The following is a 17,103-nucleotide window of genomic DNA, read 5'->3' on the forward strand; positions in this document are numbered from 1 at the left end:
AATGTGAGGGAACTATACTGCTTACCTAATGTGGGGGGAACTATACTGCCTACCTAATGTGGGGGAACTATACTGCCTACCTAATGTGGGGGAACTTTATTGCCTACCTAATGTGGGGAACTATACTGCCTACCTAATGTGGGGAACTATACTGCCTACCTAATGTGGGGGAACTTTACTGCCTACCTAATGTGGGGGGAACTATACTGCCTACTTAATGTGGGGGGAACTATACTGCCTACCTAATGTGGGGGGAACTACAAGGTACCGTACATCACGGTAGGAGAGGTAGTCTTATACGGGGAGTATATCCTAAACTCTACATTTTAACTGTAAAAGTTGGGGGTCGTCTTATACGCCGGCATATACGGTAGGAGTCACGAGTGACAGGAGTCAGGACTGACTGGAGTAGTACTGGGCTCAGTGGGCTGGCTGTGTGGTGCTACCAGAGCATCTCAAAAACTGAAGTTTCTTTGTAGATTTGTATTCATAGACCGGCTGAGAATGTGGAGAATGTGTAATGTTCGCACTCAATAAAGTGTTTGAAAATAAACTTGTATTTAGATGCATTTTACTTTAATGACATCAGTATTTTCATAACAAACAATACATGTGCTTAGGGGGTAAGGGTTAACTAATCTAGTGGAAGAGACTCGAGTGCTAAAATCCACGGGGGGGCGCAAATTACTTGACAACCCACGCTACGCCACTGGTTTAAAGTCCCATGCAAATCTATGGGAAATGTATGTTCCCACATAACTTCCGTACCGCTGGAGATATTTCTATAATACCTGGTACACATATTACTTATATGTCAAATAAAAGATATGATAGTTAAATTAACCCTTACCTACACCCTTATATAAAATATGGGTTTTTGTTTCAAGTCCCATGAAAGTATTTGGGACTTCCAGTACATTATTGCACAAGCTCGGCTCTGCATCTCCTGGTGAATGTGTCAGTCTGGCTTGCAAGCCACACCCCATCTCACAAAGACATGCCCACTGTTTAAAGCCCCACCCCTTTTATTCTCTACCCTTTTTGTGCATTGGTTTGGCGTGCAAATCACGCCAGTCCCACAAAGCCACATCCCCTTCTATTTTCAGCTTACAATATCATCACAAATCAGTCCCCACCTGAGGACAGGATATGAGAATGTGACATAAGGACCGGATATGAGGACAGCAATATGAGGACGGGGATATGAAGACGGGATATGAAGGAGGACGGGATATGAGGACAGGATATAAGGATGGGATATAAGGTTGGGATATGAGTGTAACGAGCTGGATGTGGATCCTCTAACCTGTGTGGCTGATGACTCGGACCGTATCGGGGAGCGGAGTCTAAGGTGCCGCTGCTCTTCACCAGAGCCCGCAGCAAGGTAGGATGGGCTTGCTACCGCTCTGCACCCAGGTTGCTACCCCCGACACGGCTCGACCACACAGGTAGCTGGGCAAGGCGAGGTACAGGAGGATAAGGCAGTAGCGTAGTCAACGTAGCAGAAGGTCAGGGCAGGAGGCAAAGTTGCAGAGTCAAATAACGTAGCGGATGGTCTGGGTACACGGACAAGGCAAACAGGCTATAGGGTACACTTAATCTCAGGCTAGGGGCTCTGAAGATCTGGCAGGGAAGTGTGGGAGGTGCAGGGACTTTATAAGGTAGTGTCAGGTGCAAACAGTAATTATGGGCGTACTGGCCCTTTAAATCTAAGAGCTCCGCCACGCGTGTGCCCTAGGAGACTGGGGCGCGCGCAATGGAGCCGAGGCACAGGAGTGGAAGTGGCAGCAGCACAGGATGAGTGACGGGCCGGGATTCGCATGCAGGCGCGTCCCGCAATGCGAATCCCGGCCCTGGACGGCAGCCGGGGACAGATACTGCACAATGCGCTCACGGCCGCTGCAGGCGGCCAGAGCGCAGGGCATATCAATGAGGTTGGGATATGAGGTTGTGATATGGGGACAGGATATGGGGTCGGGCTATGAGAACGGGCTATGAGGTCGGGATATGAGGTCGGGATAGAAGGACGGGATAGGACGTCGAGATAGGAGTTCGGGATAGGAGGTTGGGATATGAGGACGGGATATGAGGTTGGGATATGGGGACGGGATATGGGGTCGGGCTATGAGGATGGGATATGAGGTTGGGATATGAGGTCGGGATAGGAGGACGGGATAGGAGGTCGAGATAGGAGTTCGGGATAGGAGGACGGGATAGGAGGTCGAGATAGGAGTTCGGGATAGGAGGTTGGGATATGAGGACGGGATATGAGGTTGAGACATGTGGATGGGATATAAGGTTGGGATATGGGGACGGCATATGGGGTCGGGCTATGAGGATGGGATATGAGGTCGGGATATGAGGTCGGGATAGGAGGACGGGATAGGAGGTTGAGATAGGAGTTCGGGATAGGAGGTTGGGATATGAGGACGGGATATAAAAAATATATTATTTTTACAGTTTAATGGCCCTTTTATACATTTTTTATATTGTCAGCTACATTTTTTGCTCCCCGTTTAAAAATGAATAACAAATTTGTTCTAAAAAATATAAGTTTCGTTAAATACTATTTTTTACATCCCTACTGCATCCTTTTTTTTAATTTATTTTTTGGTACCTGACAAAATTCTTAAAAAAGGGGCCAAAAATGCAATTTCCACACAAATGCAAAAAAGCCAGAAAATACACAAGAAAAAAGCGCCAAACACAGGAAACTTAGCCTTCGCCCACTGTGATTTTTTCTCTCCTCCTGGTCTTCTACATACTCTAGATGTATGGAGATGTCTCCGGATCTATGTGGAGAGATCTCATGACTACAGGAAGGATGAAAACGTCCTTGTCCTGTTTAACAGTATTTGGAAAGGTCAGAAAGCATCCAAACCTACCATCAGCAGATGGATTTAGCCTCGTGGAGCTCTGCGTTCACCTCTATCTCTCACTACAGATTAGATGCTAGGATGTCTAAGTACTCAGACTGTGGGTGAACTTTGCCAAGATCTGCCCAGCAGGAGAGCCCTGCTATGGGGTCTTCCTCTGCTTGCTAAATCCTCAACTGTGCTGCAGGTAGGACGTAAGGGAATCATCAATTTCTAACAATATTTTGTTTTCCCTTAGTCCTGACAGCAGCACACAAATATCCATAGAACTTGCCATAGAACAGTGGGCTGGGGTGATCTCCCTCTGTATAGGTAGTCACAATCCGCTTATTAGGTTAATACTACTTGGGCTTGTTAAAAATTCTGGACTAACGGTACAAACACACTACATTTCTGCTCCCGTCAATCGTATACATCGGCATCCCGGTATACAGTTAATGTGAGCAGCAGATCTCAATCACTTTGATGGCTGAAAGGAGTCACCTACTGTATGTATACGCTATTACAAAAGAGCAACAGCTCCGTCGTGAGTCTGTTTAAAATAGCGCATCCGTCCCGAACTGAGACACTAGGAATAACTCCGTTCGGCCATAGAAGTGAATGGAGTCCGCTGCTCCCATTAACAGTATATGTTGGCATCCTGTTTTTGGCGTGATGCCGACGGATACGATTAACGAGGACAGAAACGCAATGTGTCCGTACCCTTAGATAAAACAAGTTATTGTTAGAAATTTCTGTAGATTGGGTCATGCTGCAGCATGTAACTTTACCCTAAGGCTAGGTTCCCATTCATTGAATGTCAATAGGGATTTATGAAGAGGCAAACCACTTGATGTTTTCACCTTTGGCGCTTTTTCACTCATCTTTGGCATTTTTATGCGGATTTGGGCTCAGTGGCAGCTTTACCAAATCACAGACTATTTTTTTTTTTTTTATTTTTTTTTACAAAATCTTGGCGTTTCTCTTCCATAGAAGTTTATGGAAGGAAAAAAACCTCAAGACGCCATTTGGGTGTAGCATTATCATTTTTCTGCCCCCCCCCCCCCATTTCTTCAATATATATCCTTGAGACACATGAAGAAGGCATCACATGACTTCTCATAATAAAAAAAACCCTAGCCTAAGGGCGGCCATTCTGCTTGTCAGTTAACATTGATGTATGAACAGAGCTGAACAGTATCGCTGCATTTCCATGGTCGTATCCGGCTGCTTACGGAACCGGTTTGTCCTCTCCGTACATACCCGTCTAATGGGCCCCTGGACACCCCCACTTTTCCCATGTCATAGACATAATTGATTTATTAGGGTCCGGTATGCAGCCTCGGGCCTTGTCCATGCAGATATATAGTCTGCAGGATGATGCAGAGAGGACACTGACTGCGGACTGGGACATCTGCAGGGACCGCTGCCAGACACCCGAGTATAAGGTGACTGTCCTAGGAAGACGGCGCAGGGAGCAGATTCTTCAAGAAACCGAGGTGAGTGAGTTGTAGGGTTGCCAGTTTTCTTAGAAAAAATTACCGGCCATGCTAATTTGCATAATTAATTATATATGCGTAACCTCACAGGGTAAACATATGCGGGGGAAATTTTGTTCTATTCTGACCCCTATAACTTTTTTAATTCTGCATATACGGGCCTGTATGAGGGTCATTTTTTGCGCCCCGATCCTGTAGTTTTTAACAGGACCATTTTTGTTTTGATGGGACTTTTTGGTCGCTATTTTTTTCTTAAATTCAGGAGTTGCAGTTAGTCACTAACTATAACTCCCAGCATGCCCTGATACAGCCTGTGGCTCAGCAGCTGCCCCAAACAAAAACTACAACTCCCAGCATGTTGGACTATATAGTAATATATAGTGTAGGTCAGTGTTTCCCAACCAGGGGTGCCTCCAGCTGTTGGAAAACTACAACTCCCAGCATGTTGGACTATATAGTAGTATATAGTATAGGTCTATGTTTCCCAACCAGGGGTGCCTCCAGCTGTTGGAAAACTACAACTCCCAGCATGTTGGACTATATAGTAGTATATAGTATAGGTCTATGTTTCCCAACCAGGGGTGCCTCCAGCTGTTGGAAAACTACAACTCCCAGCATGTTGGACTATATAGTAGTATATAGTATAGATCAGTGTTTCCCAACCAGGGGTGCCTCCAGCTGTTGCAAAACTACAACTCCCAGCATGTTGGATTATATAGTAGTATATAGTATAGATCAGTGTTTCCCAACCAGGGGTGCCTCCAGCTGTTGCAAAACTACAACTCCCAGCATGTTGGATTATATAGTAGTATATAGTATAGGCCAGTGTTTCCCAACCAGGGGTGCCTCCAGCTGTTGCAAAACTACAACTCCCAGCATGTTGGACTATATAGTAGTATATAGTATAGGCCAGTGTTTCCCAACCAGGGGTGCCTCCAGCTGTTGCAAAACTACAACTCCCAGCATGTTGGATTATATAGTAGTATATAGTATAGATCAGTGTTTCCCAACCAGGGGTGCCTCCAGCTGTTGGAAAACTACAACTCCCAGCATGTTGGATTATATAGTAGTATATAGTATAGATAAGTGTTTCCCAACCAGGGGTGCCTCCAGCTGTTGCAAAACTACAACTCCCAGCATGTTGGACTATATAGTAGTATATAGTATAGGCCAGTGTTTCCCAACCAGAGGTGCCTACAACTGTTGGAAAACTACAACTCCCAGCATACCCGGACAGCCGTTGGCTGTCCGGGCATGCTGGGAGTTGTAGTTTTCCAAAAGCTGGAGATGCCTCTGTTTGGGAAACACTGGTATAGTATATGGTGCAACATTCCGGGAGTTGGGGGATTGGTCGGACAAATACCGGCCATACCGCCATTGCCGCTATTTTTAAAGGGGTATTCCAGGAAAAAACTTTTTTATTTTATATCAACTGGCTCCAGAAAGTTAAACAGATTTGTAAATTACTTCTATTAAAAGATCTTAATCCTTTCAATAATTATCAGCTGCTGAAGTTGAGTTGTTCTTTTATGTCTGGCAGCAGTGCTCTCTGCTGACATCTCTGCTTGTTTCGGGAACTGCACAGTAGAAGAGGCTTGCTATGGGGATTTGCTTCTAAACTGGGCGAGTCAACAGAGAGCACTTAGACAGAAAAGAACAACTCAACTTCAGAAGCTCATAAGTACTGAAAGGATTAAGATTTTTTAATAGAAGTAATTTACAAATCTGTTTAACTTTCTGGAGCCAGATGATATATATATATATATATATATATATAAAATTCCTGGATAAACCCTTTAATATAAAAATATCGGCACGGTGGCAACCCTAGTGGGTAGATCTAGTACCAGGGTGGGTCCGCATATGGTCTGCTTAGTCATTGTGGGGGAGATTCATTAAAACATGTGCAAAGGAAAAGTTGACCAGTTGCCCATAGCAACCAATCAGATCGCTTCTTTCATTGAAAAAAAAGGCCTCTTAGAAATGATAGAAGCGATCTGATTGGTTGCTATGGGCAACTGGAAGTGACACAGGAAGGCAAACACAGGAAGTGCAGCCTGGAGTGCTGAGGGGTGTGTGTCCAACCAACAGGATATGGCAGTTAAGTGTGAGAGGAGCTGTGATTGGATGAGGCTGGACACACCCCCCTCAGCACTCCAGGCTGCACTTTCTGTGTTTGGGCTTCAGTCCTAAGTCTGTGTATAAGATGGGGGGGGGAATGTGCTCTTGAGCTTTTTTAAGCACAAATAAAACATAGAAAACTTAATTTTCTTTTTTAAACAAAGTATATTAGAAATCTTTTTTATTTACCATAAGGAGTGCTATAGCAAAAATTTATTTTAATGAGAGTTACCCTTAAAGGGGTTCTCCGGTGCTTACACATCTAATCCCCTATCCAAAGGATAGGGGATAAGATGCCTGATCGCGGGACCCCCGGGATCATGCACGTGGCACCCCGTTTGTCATCAGTCCCCGGAGCTTGTTTGCTCCGGGTCTGATTACAGGCGACTACAGGGCCAGCGGCGTGTGACGTCACGCCCCTGCCCCCGTGTGAGGTCACGCTCCGCCCCTCAATGCAAGCCTATATGAGGGGGCGTAATAGCTATAAGATGTGTAAGCACCGGAGAACCCCTTTAAACCCTTTTCTTTCAAACTGTTCTATTTAGACAGAGCATTAGTGGACGCAGCATCCAAGAATAAAGGAAAATGGCAAGAAATCTGATCAAGAACCCCTGCGGAGAAGGTAAAATCTAAAATAAATTTAGACACTTTTTTGAAATTGTTAAAAACCCCCGGGTGAGACTGCTCGACAAGGTTACACAATTAATAAATTGTTGAGTGTTTTGTAGGTAACTTATGTAGTGTCATGGCCCCAAACTGATGGACAGCAGCAATAAGGTTCCACTAAAGAGGTTGAAACTATAGAGAGTTCTAAACAATGCCCAACAGATTTAGAGATGAGCGAACTTACAGTAAATTCGATTCGTCACGAACTTCTCGGCTCGGCAGTTGATGACTTTTCCTGCATAAATGAGTTCAGCTTTCCGGTGCTCCGGTGGGCTGGGAAAGGTGGATACAGTGTTAGGAAAGAGTCTCCTAGGACTGTATCCACCTTTTCCAGCCCACGGGAGCACCTGGAAGCTGAACTAATTTATGTAGGAAAAGTCATCAACTGCCGAGCCGAGAAGTTCGTGACGAATTGAATTTACTGTAAGTTCGCTCATCTCTAAACATATTACTTAAAGTGTACCGGTCATATCACATACAAATAACACTTCTATATGTTACTCACTCGGTCGTACAGATGCTTTACATGGTTTTTTGTGTCAGCTTCTGTATTTTATTTTATTTTTTTTTACAAATTTGGGGGAAACCCCCAAAGAGGTACCCTATAGTCGGACCCTCCCTATAAAATGTAACTTTTATTTAGTACAAATTAAAATGTGTGTTGATACTTAAATGGACACTTTATAGTTAAGATTGTGCACTAGGTGTCAGGACCACACTAGGATTTAAAACCCCATTTCCAGTCTATCTCCTATCTATGCTGTCGAATCCCATATTGCTTGTGGAGAATGTGCACTAATGTAGTAAGGCCCCTCTAGATCAGCACAATTTGTGATTGTATGGAGTATGACTGGAAAGCTGCTGATGAAAACTACCAGTTAGCCAGTTCCTTTGACGTTTCGCTGGAGCCCCAGCTTCATCAGAAAGGGCTGGTGGCTAATTGAACACATTTTAATTTGTAATAAATCAAAGTTACATTTTATAGGGAGGGTCCTAGTTTAGGGTACCCCTTTGGTAGTTTCCCCTAAAGTTGTTATAAAATTGTTGTTACCCTGGTATCTCCTGGATTTTTTTGTTGTGAAAAAAAAAAAAGCTTCTGTATTTGGCTCACAAATCCCTCTGTTCTGCTGCTTACTCATTCTAACATCCACTACTCAGGTAGGGGCACTGCTCCGAAAGAAAGCACTGAGCCTGCTCTCACTCACCATGCACTTCCTCCCTAAGTCTGCTGTGCTGTGCTGGGTCTTTTTATCCAACATCGCAGGCTGCTCTGTAATCCCAAATGTAATCATGCAATCCCTAGCAACCCGTCGTCACCCCATGATTACATTGGGGGGGCGGAGGGGGGGAGGGGTGTGGAGAATCTGTCCACTAGACACCAGAATTGCTGGCATTTAATGTTTAAATGCTGTGATTGCAATTGATCTCTGCATTTAACCAGTTAAATGATGGACAACAGAGCGATCTTTGATGTTGTCATTACAGGCAGGTTTTAGGTGTAAATACTTGAACTTTTACTCTTTTGTTTTGTTTTTTTAGCACAGTACCCTGTGTGTAGGGCGTATGCAGGAGACTTCTGTAATGTGTTGAGCCACACAGCACTAACTCCAATTGAAAATCATGGAAGAGATTAGTGTATGCAGAAGAACCCTTGTTCAGCTTAATTCTTTTCTGGCTAGGATGATATTCCTTCTTCTTTTACAGTGTGGACTGGAGATAACCTTTTTTGGCATGATCCTCTAAACTCATTACAATGCCATTATCTACCTAAACGCAGCACACATCTGTCTAACATGATGGAACTTGAAACTAGAACAGGTCAATGACTTGCTTGTAGCATGCTTTAGCTTGAGCAGATTTAAACCTAGGAGTACATTTTGGCCCAGATTAGTGATCTCCAAATTGTGGCCCTCGAAATGCTGCAAAACTAGAAAACCTGCCTTTGCAAACCTACAATTGCCAGCATGCCGGACAGCCTTTGGCTGTCCGGCATGCTGGCAATTGTAGGTTTGCAACATCTGGGGGGGCCATCTGGGGGGGCCATCTGGGGGGGGGGCACCATTTGGAGATGTTACTCTGCCAAAAGCCAGACCTAGACTGGCTGAGATGTACTCTTCTTTGGGAGAGGAGGCTGCTCTAGGGACTCTTATCACAGCCTTCTAGAAGTTTCTGTATAGAATCTGTCTGGGAAGTATCACGTGACCAAGGCATCATTCATCTATTACAAGGAATTTGCAAAATTTTTACTCTTACACTGAGTGTATGATATGAATGCGATGTACAAAACAGTTTTGGAAATGACAGCTTCCCCCATATATAGATTTACTGTAAGCAATTGGGAGAAAGTTTCTTCACAGCCACACGACAACTACTGATATATGGCACCTGGTTCCGGGACACTACATAATCACTGTATATTCTCTGGTATAGAGGAATTCAAATACTGGGAAATAGTGGAAGACGGGGGAGACGGGTGGAAAGTGGAGAAGCTGCCGGGAGACTGCGGAGTCGCTTTTCCAGCTGGCGGAATCTTCAAATACTTCACTACATCCTCTAAGTAAGTGATACAGAAACAGAAAAAAATAAGAAGATGGCAGATCGCAACATGACGGCTTTCCTCAAAAAAATTATGATGCCACACGTGTCCACAGGTTGTGTCTGGGGTTTCAGCTCACCTCCTTTTAAAGGGATACTCCGGTGGAAAACTTTTTTTTTTATCCACTGGTAAATTACTTCTATTAAAAAATCTTAATCCTTCCAGTACTTATAAGCTGCTGAATACTACATAGGAAATTCTTTTTTTTTTTTGGAATAAGGTGCTCTCTGCTGACATCATGACCACAGTGCTCTCTGCTGACATCTCTGTCCATTTTAGGAACTGTCCAGAGCAGCATATGTTTTCTATGGGGATTTTCTCCTACTCTGGACAGTTCTTAAAATGGACAGAGATGTCAGCAGATAGCACTGGGGTCGTGATGTCAGCAGAGAGCTCTGTGTTCAAAAAAGAAAGGAATTTTCTCTGTAGTATTCAGCAGCTAATAAGTACTGGAAGGATTAAGATTTTTTTTTTTAATAGAAGTAATTTACAAATCTGTTTAACTTTCTGGCACCAGTTGATAAAAAAAAAAAAAAAAGTTTTCCACCGGAGTACCCCTTTAAGTGCATTGGGCTGAGCTTCAATACCACACACAACCTACGGAGGCACTGTTTTTAAAAGAAAGCTGTTTTTTTTTTTTTTTTTTTTTTTTTTTAAATCCCAAACAATCCCTATGGGGACAGGGGAGACAATGTGCACATACAATTCCCATACATGATCTTCTCTTCTCAGATGCTGCAGTAAAACCCAAGTGATCGACCTCCTTAAGGAAGGGTACTTGAAAAGGCTGCTGGACACCTCACCCAAAATTGTGGTCAGCGACTGGTGAGATGATTGTTTTTAGGCTCCTACAGGCTTTGGTTACTATATAAATAGGGAATTATCACAGCACTGTGTCCCCAGCTGTCGCAAACCTGTCGACGAAGGCTGTCCGGGCATGCTGGGAGTTGTAGTTTTGCAACTACCGGAGACAAACTGTTTGGAAAAAACTGGCTTACTGTATAAATAAGCAGGTTTGCCATTCAGGAGTTGGGGAAAGCTGGGTGCTCTGTGGGTTGTAATGGAGGAGGACATATATCATTGAGATTCCTCTGGTTGCAGGTATGCAGGGCGGACTGACGCCGGATGCACCTATCAGCTGAAAGTGCAGCTGTTGTCCGAAAGTCGTCAGGTCATCAGTGAATACAGCAGCGAGAACATCGCTATCCCCAAGACCAATAATGGCGCCTGGGCCCAGGTAAGGACTGCGCAGCAGAATCGGCGGACTTGTTATGTGCTATACAGGGCACTAAGTCAGCTCTGCTTGGATATCTGGGGTGGCATCACACAACTAGTCTGGCTGATGGTATCACACTTGAAAGGCTTAGATACATAGGCCCCGCTGACTGTTTCTCATATGTTAAGCTTAGATACATTAGTGAAACTGACATATCACACATGATAGGTTTAGGTACACTAGCTCACCTGACAGTATCACACATGATAGGCTTAGATACACAGAACTATAACACATGCCAACTGTATAATACATGATAGACTGAGATGCATTAGCTGAGCAGATAGTATTTCAGTTTATAGGATTAGATACACTGGATCTCCAGACTGTATCACACATGATACAGAGCCTATACAGTACTGTCTTACATTTTATAGGCTTAGATACACTGGATCTCCAGACTGTATCACACATGATACAGACGCTATACAGTACTGTCTTACACATTATAGGCTTAGATACACTGGATCTCCAGACTGTGTCACACATGATAGACTTAGAAAGAGACTATACAATACCGTGTTACACTTAAAGGGGTACTCCGGTGAAAACCTTTTTTCTTTTAAATCAACTGGTGGCAGAAAGTTAAACATATTTGTAAATTACTTCTATTAAAAAATCTTAATCCTTCCTGTACTTATTAGCTGCTGAATACTACAGAGGAAATTCTTTTCTTTTTGGAATGCTCTCTGCTGACATCACGAGCACAGTTCTCTCTGCTGACGTTATTATAATAATAATGCTTTATTTATTGTTGTCCTTAGGAGGATTTGAGCCCAAGCCCCCAGCACTGCAATGCAGCAGTGCTAACCACTGAGCCACCATGCTGCCCTTGGCATACATCTGCTATGCACGGTTGCTAAAATGGACAGAGATGTCAGAGATGTCAGAGATGTCAGCAGAGAGCACTGTGCTCGTGATGTTATCAGTGTTCCAAAAAGAAAGGAATTTCCTCTGTAGCATTCAGCAGCTAATAAGTACTGGAAGGATTAAGATTTTTTAATAGAAGTAATTTACAAATATGTTTAACTTTCTGCCACCAGTTGATTTAAAAGGAAAAAGGATTCACCGGAGTACCCCTTTAATAGGCTTAGATTTGCTGGTTCAGAAGACAAATAAATGTCTACGAGATCTCAGTAAATGTTCTGAAACCTCCTCAGTCACCAAGAAATCCATCTAGAGCAGTGGTCTCCAACCTGTGGACCTCCAGATGGTGCAAAACTACAATTCCCAGCATGCCCGGACAGCCAACGGCTGTCCGGGCATGCTGGGAGTTGTAGTTTTGCCACATCTGGAGGTCCGCAGGTTGGAGACCACTGATCTAGAGTAATACACTAAATACTAGCCAGTGAATGGGTCGGGAGGAGGGAGAAGCAGCTGCAGATTGTCTCTGTGAGTTTCATGCTGTGAGAGGGGAGGAGGGAGAAGCAGCTGCAGATTGTCTCTGTGAGTTTCATGCTGTGAGAGGGGAGGAGGAGCATCAGGATGAGACGTGTTTCATGGAATCCTCTCTAGTGCTGCTTTATCTCCTCCTCACACACCGATGTCTATCATGGTCACTGACTGATTGATTGTCCCGCAGATCCGTCATGCCTTTTCAGGATACGGCTCCGGAGTGCGATTCATCCAGTTCACCCACTGCGGACAAGACTCTGTTAGCTGGAAGGGCTGGTATGGTGTCCGGGTGACCAACAGCAGTGTGATCATCGAAAAATAGACATCCAACAAGATCGAAAATGTTTTGTCTGTGTCACATGACTTGGTTCTTTCTGTTTCTCTGTGAAATAATAAAATAATCGGTACAAGACTTGGTCTATGTGGGTGATGTTTTGGCCTAAACGTTACAACATTCTATCTATGTGTCCAGGTGCGTGGTTATAGGCGGTGCACACACCAAGGCCCGGGTCCCTAACGGGGCCCTAAATCCCATCTGCCCCATGAGAGATCAGTATTATATTTGGTATTTGGGGCCCTGTTGCAGATTTACATTGGGGCCCAGAAGCTACAAGTTACGCCTCTGTATGTGTCTGTAGGAAAGAGCTATAGGGGCATCACAAGGGCCACAAGGAATAGTTCTAGTTCTAGTGCAGCTCTAGCCACCTACCTATGTGTAGCCTGCAGCAGCATCTCCCCCCCCCCCCCCCAATCTTATATATTTCATTGGGTTTTCCCTTGTTCAGATCGCTGATCAGCAATGGTTGGGATGAGAGATGTTTTTTGGCCACATAAGTTAAAGGGGTTTCCTATGACTTTTAAATGCCCTTTAATAGGCTGGGACGGAGGACTGAGTAGAGGAATAGTGGATCCATCTGCTTGAAGGGGTACTCCGCTGCTCAGCGTTTGGAACAAACTGTTCCGAATGCTGGAGGCGGAAGCTCGTAACGTCCTAGCCCCGAACCTCATGATGTCACGCCCTGCCCCCTCAATGCAAATCTATGACTTAGAGCCTTACTGTGTAATAGTTGTTGTAGTTGTAATGCTTTTGTGTTGTGTGTGTGGAGAGCAGAGTATGTGCAGTAGTTGTATGTGTGGTGTCCCGGTACCGTATCCTATCCGGTACCTGCGTGTGTGGGTCCCCTTAGCCAGAGTCCCTAGGACGTCGGGGTCCCCATTGTCTAGTTCACCCCTAGTCACCTCTCATCCAGATAGTTATTGCACTAATAGCTTACTTAAGAAGCAGACCAGAACCGGCGAGCAGTGCAAAGGCCATATCTCCATAAGAAGTTCTACACCTTGGAGGTGGGTGAAATTGTGGAGTACACCCCCGTCCAGAGCCTTCGTGGAGAAAGGGCTGCAGCGGTCACCAGACCAATAGCCCCAACACAGCTTCCCTTCAAATATTTCCCATCAACGGATTGGGAGTCCGATCCCTTCAACTTGAGGCCAAAAAGGTCTGCTCCTAAAGCCTCCACCAGCGTACCCAAGGAGGAGGAGCTTCAACAGTCAAGTTCATCATCTTCTATGTACAGTAAAGAGCCAAGTTCTTCATTTTCTACAGATCGTCGAGAGTCAAGTCCTGCTCAAGTTCAAGCAAGTAAGCCCAAATTGCGGGCACCAAAGACCGTACCTAGGCCCTCTCGGAGCAATGAGAGTTTGCCTCCTGCACAGGTACGAACGTATGTACCAAGGCCCTCTTCTGACATGGAGAGTTTGCTTGCTTCCAGGGTACCAACTAAAGAGTCATGGGTCCATCCTAGTTTGGAGATGGTACTCAAGCCCTATTGTCCCTCTTTGATCCTGGCTAGTAAGCCTATAACCCCTTCTCAAGCTGCCTTCCACAACTCCATTCTCACCAATGTGGTGTGGCAAAGCTATGTTAAGTCCAATCCTGCCCCTGATGTTGGCAGATATAGAGGAACCCAGAGAGGCACTAGAAGAGTAAAGAAGAACATCTTCTAAAGAGACTCTAAAGTAATGTCCTATTATTTTCTGTATAACCATTTTTGTTTTGCAGCAACCAAGTTCAAGAATTGTGCCTAGCAGGACTGTGCTAAGTTTTGTTCCAGTTCAAAGTTCAGCAACGTAACCATTAAGCTTGTGCCTGACTCAAGAGACTCCTAGCCAGTAGGAGATTCATTAAGGACTGTACCCGGCTGATTTGTGGTAAGGCCGTGTTTACCTTTCCCTTCCTATGAACTCTTAGTGTAGGTGGACTGCTGATCCTTACACGCCATTTTGTATATTTCCCTTCCATGGACTCCTAGTGTAGGTGGACTGCTGATCCTTACACGTCTGTTTTATGTATATACCAGCAGCTTCATAAGAACTCCTAACATAAATGTTGCACTTATCAGGTGAATCCGCCTGAAACATGTTGGAGTGTTAATAATTGTATAGTAAAAATGTATATGGTTCTTGTACACAGGAAGGTGTCCTCGTGTCTGTGTACATAAAAAATAAGTAAGGTTTGTACATAGAAAAATAATTTAATGTCTATGTACATAAAAAGTAAGTCAGAGCTGTACACAGAAAATATCGACGTACTGCACGTGTACACTCAACACTACAAACATAAATAATTCTTGTACATACAAATGTATAAAAGGTGTTTAGTAAGTAACTCAACAGGTGACGCCCCGGCTTCTCCGTGGGTAGTATTATTGCTGTCGCCCATCGCTAGCTCCTGTCTCAATAAAAACAATAGGGAACATTGCCCCTTAAAATAGTACTTGCACACATAGTACCCTAGATTACTGACTTAAATGTACTACCTCAAGTTTCTCTAGTACATACATCAAAATAAGTATCTCACTTAACAAAACACTTAGGAATTGTAGCATATTGATACCCAATTCCTGCCACTGTTCGGTACACTTCTTCTCTCTCATTGCGTGTGTGAGATGCTCTGCCTGGCCAGTATGTGCTCTTGCTAATACAGAATTAAACACGTAATTCTAAGAATAGCCTAGTTAGGTTGTTTTGAAAGTGCTCTAGGGGTAAGTAGCGTGTAGTCGATAGACCCTAGCAGCCACCCTTACTGTGACCTAGCTGTCGGCTAGCCAGTATAACCTTATGTGTACTTGTGTAACTCATTGTTGGCTAAAAGAAATAAAATGTGTGAGATAATAAAATTGTCTAGTCAGCTTGATGCTAAAGGTATATAGAGCTAAACTAATGTCTAGATAGTCTCATGTATAGAGAGTTATACTAATAACCTCATAAAGAATGTGTAGAGAGCTAATAAAATGTCTTAGGAGCTAGCACCTACATGTCAGATAGCTGCCTAATTGTCTAGTAAGCTTTGCAGTGTATCATAAGTTTAATAAAATGTCTAAGAAACTAGAAACTAAAGGATAAATAGCTTCGTTAATGTCCAGATAGCATTCATGTCTAGTTAGCACCAATGTCTAGATAGATTTCTATTGTCTAGTCCAGATACTAGCAAGAGTATCAGAGAATGTAAATGTGTTCAATGTTTACTTAGGATTTATAGTAAATTTATAGATCATCCTGTTCTAGTCCTAGTCCCTCTGTGTTAGGGGACAGGCGTCGAGGTCGACTTATCTTAAGTAAGGGGGTTTGTGGTGTCCCGGTACCATATCCTATCCGGTACCTGCGTGTGTGGGTCCCCTTAGCCAGAGTCCCTAGGATCTCGGGGTCCCCATTGTCTAGTTCACCCCTAGTCACCTCTCATCCAGATAGTTATTGCACTAATAGCTGTCTGTAGCGTAGCAGGACCTGCGGGTCATGTGGTTAGGTGAACTCTATGGTATTTCTGCTTGAGGACCTTTGGAGGTCCTTGTGACGTAGTCAATTCCATCACACTGTGTAACAGTGAATGGCAGATGTTCGGACCAATCGGCGGCCATTGTTCGCTCTCTTATTCCTGTGCATTCAAACAAGAAGCAACTGCGCTGCTGAGATCAGTGAGTCTAGGCCTGAACCTTGCCGCGACAGCCGATATCTTCTAATTACTGAGTGTATCAATCCCCACGCACTCTGCATGATCACCGGACCTTATCTATCCCCTAAATCCGGACGGATCCGCAAATATTACTCTAAATGCCGAGACTGTATCTAAAAGTCAAGGTCCGCAATAACTGTCAGTCATTGCACTATATAGAGACTGTATTCCTGAGACTGTTATTGTGCATTGGATGTACCGCAAGCCTTTCAGTAAAGTTTGTTCAAGTTCAAGTACCTTGTGGACCTTCAGTCATTTTATGCATGTACCTATCGTTACTGGGAAAGGCGGCGATAGGCCGGAGAATTACCTCAGCATACTAGCCCTCAGCCTGGCGTCACGAACTATAGGGTTAACATTAACCCCTCATTTACCGAAACAATACCCCCACTACCAACACCCCCAAGGGCTACCACATAAGCCTGGTAAGTGCGAGCGATACTATACTTATCTATAACGTGTCTGCATGCCATGTATAATGTAAGTATGTGTGATGTGTATGTAAGTGATTGTGGTCGGACGTGTGTGCAGAGTCTGTCTGGAGTGTGTGCGGTGTGTACGTATATACTATACTTATCTATAATGTGTCTGTATGCCGTGTATAATGTCAGTGTGTGAGGTGTGTGCGTATATACTGTACTTATCTATAATGTGTCTGTATGCCATGTATAATATGTGTGTGAGGT

The 17,103-nt window shown here is 44.1% G+C and overlaps 1 protein-coding gene across 7 annotated transcripts in view; it reads left to right on the forward strand.

Moving 5' to 3' along the window:
• The window catches only part of FBXO2 (F-box protein 2), an 88,379-nt gene extending 75,603 nt beyond the window's left edge, over nucleotides 1–12,776 (forward strand). For 4 of the 7 annotated variants that reach the window (XM_056542230.1, XM_056542233.1, XM_056542232.1 and 1 more), the window contains exons 5-7: nucleotides 10,470–10,562; nucleotides 10,839–10,974; nucleotides 12,596–12,757. In XM_056542230.1, coding sequence (XP_056398205.1) covers nucleotides 10,470–10,562; nucleotides 10,839–10,974; nucleotides 12,596–12,730 — 364 coding nt within the window. In that variant the 3' untranslated portion in view covers nucleotides 12,731–12,757. Of the gene's footprint in view, nucleotides 1–4,241; nucleotides 4,355–7,020; nucleotides 7,098–9,571; nucleotides 9,699–10,469; nucleotides 10,563–10,838; nucleotides 10,975–12,595 lie in introns of those variants that run through there. The other 3 variants (XM_056542235.1, XM_056542234.1, XM_056542236.1) reach the window with 2 other exon arrangements.
• The last annotated feature ends 4,327 nt before the right edge of the window (nucleotides 12,777–17,103 follow it).

The sequence above is a fragment of the Hyla sarda genome, chromosome 10 (assembly GCF_029499605.1).
Source record: "Hyla sarda isolate aHylSar1 chromosome 10, aHylSar1.hap1, whole genome shotgun sequence".
Taxonomy (NCBI): Eukaryota; Metazoa; Chordata; class Amphibia; order Anura; family Hylidae; genus Hyla; species Hyla sarda.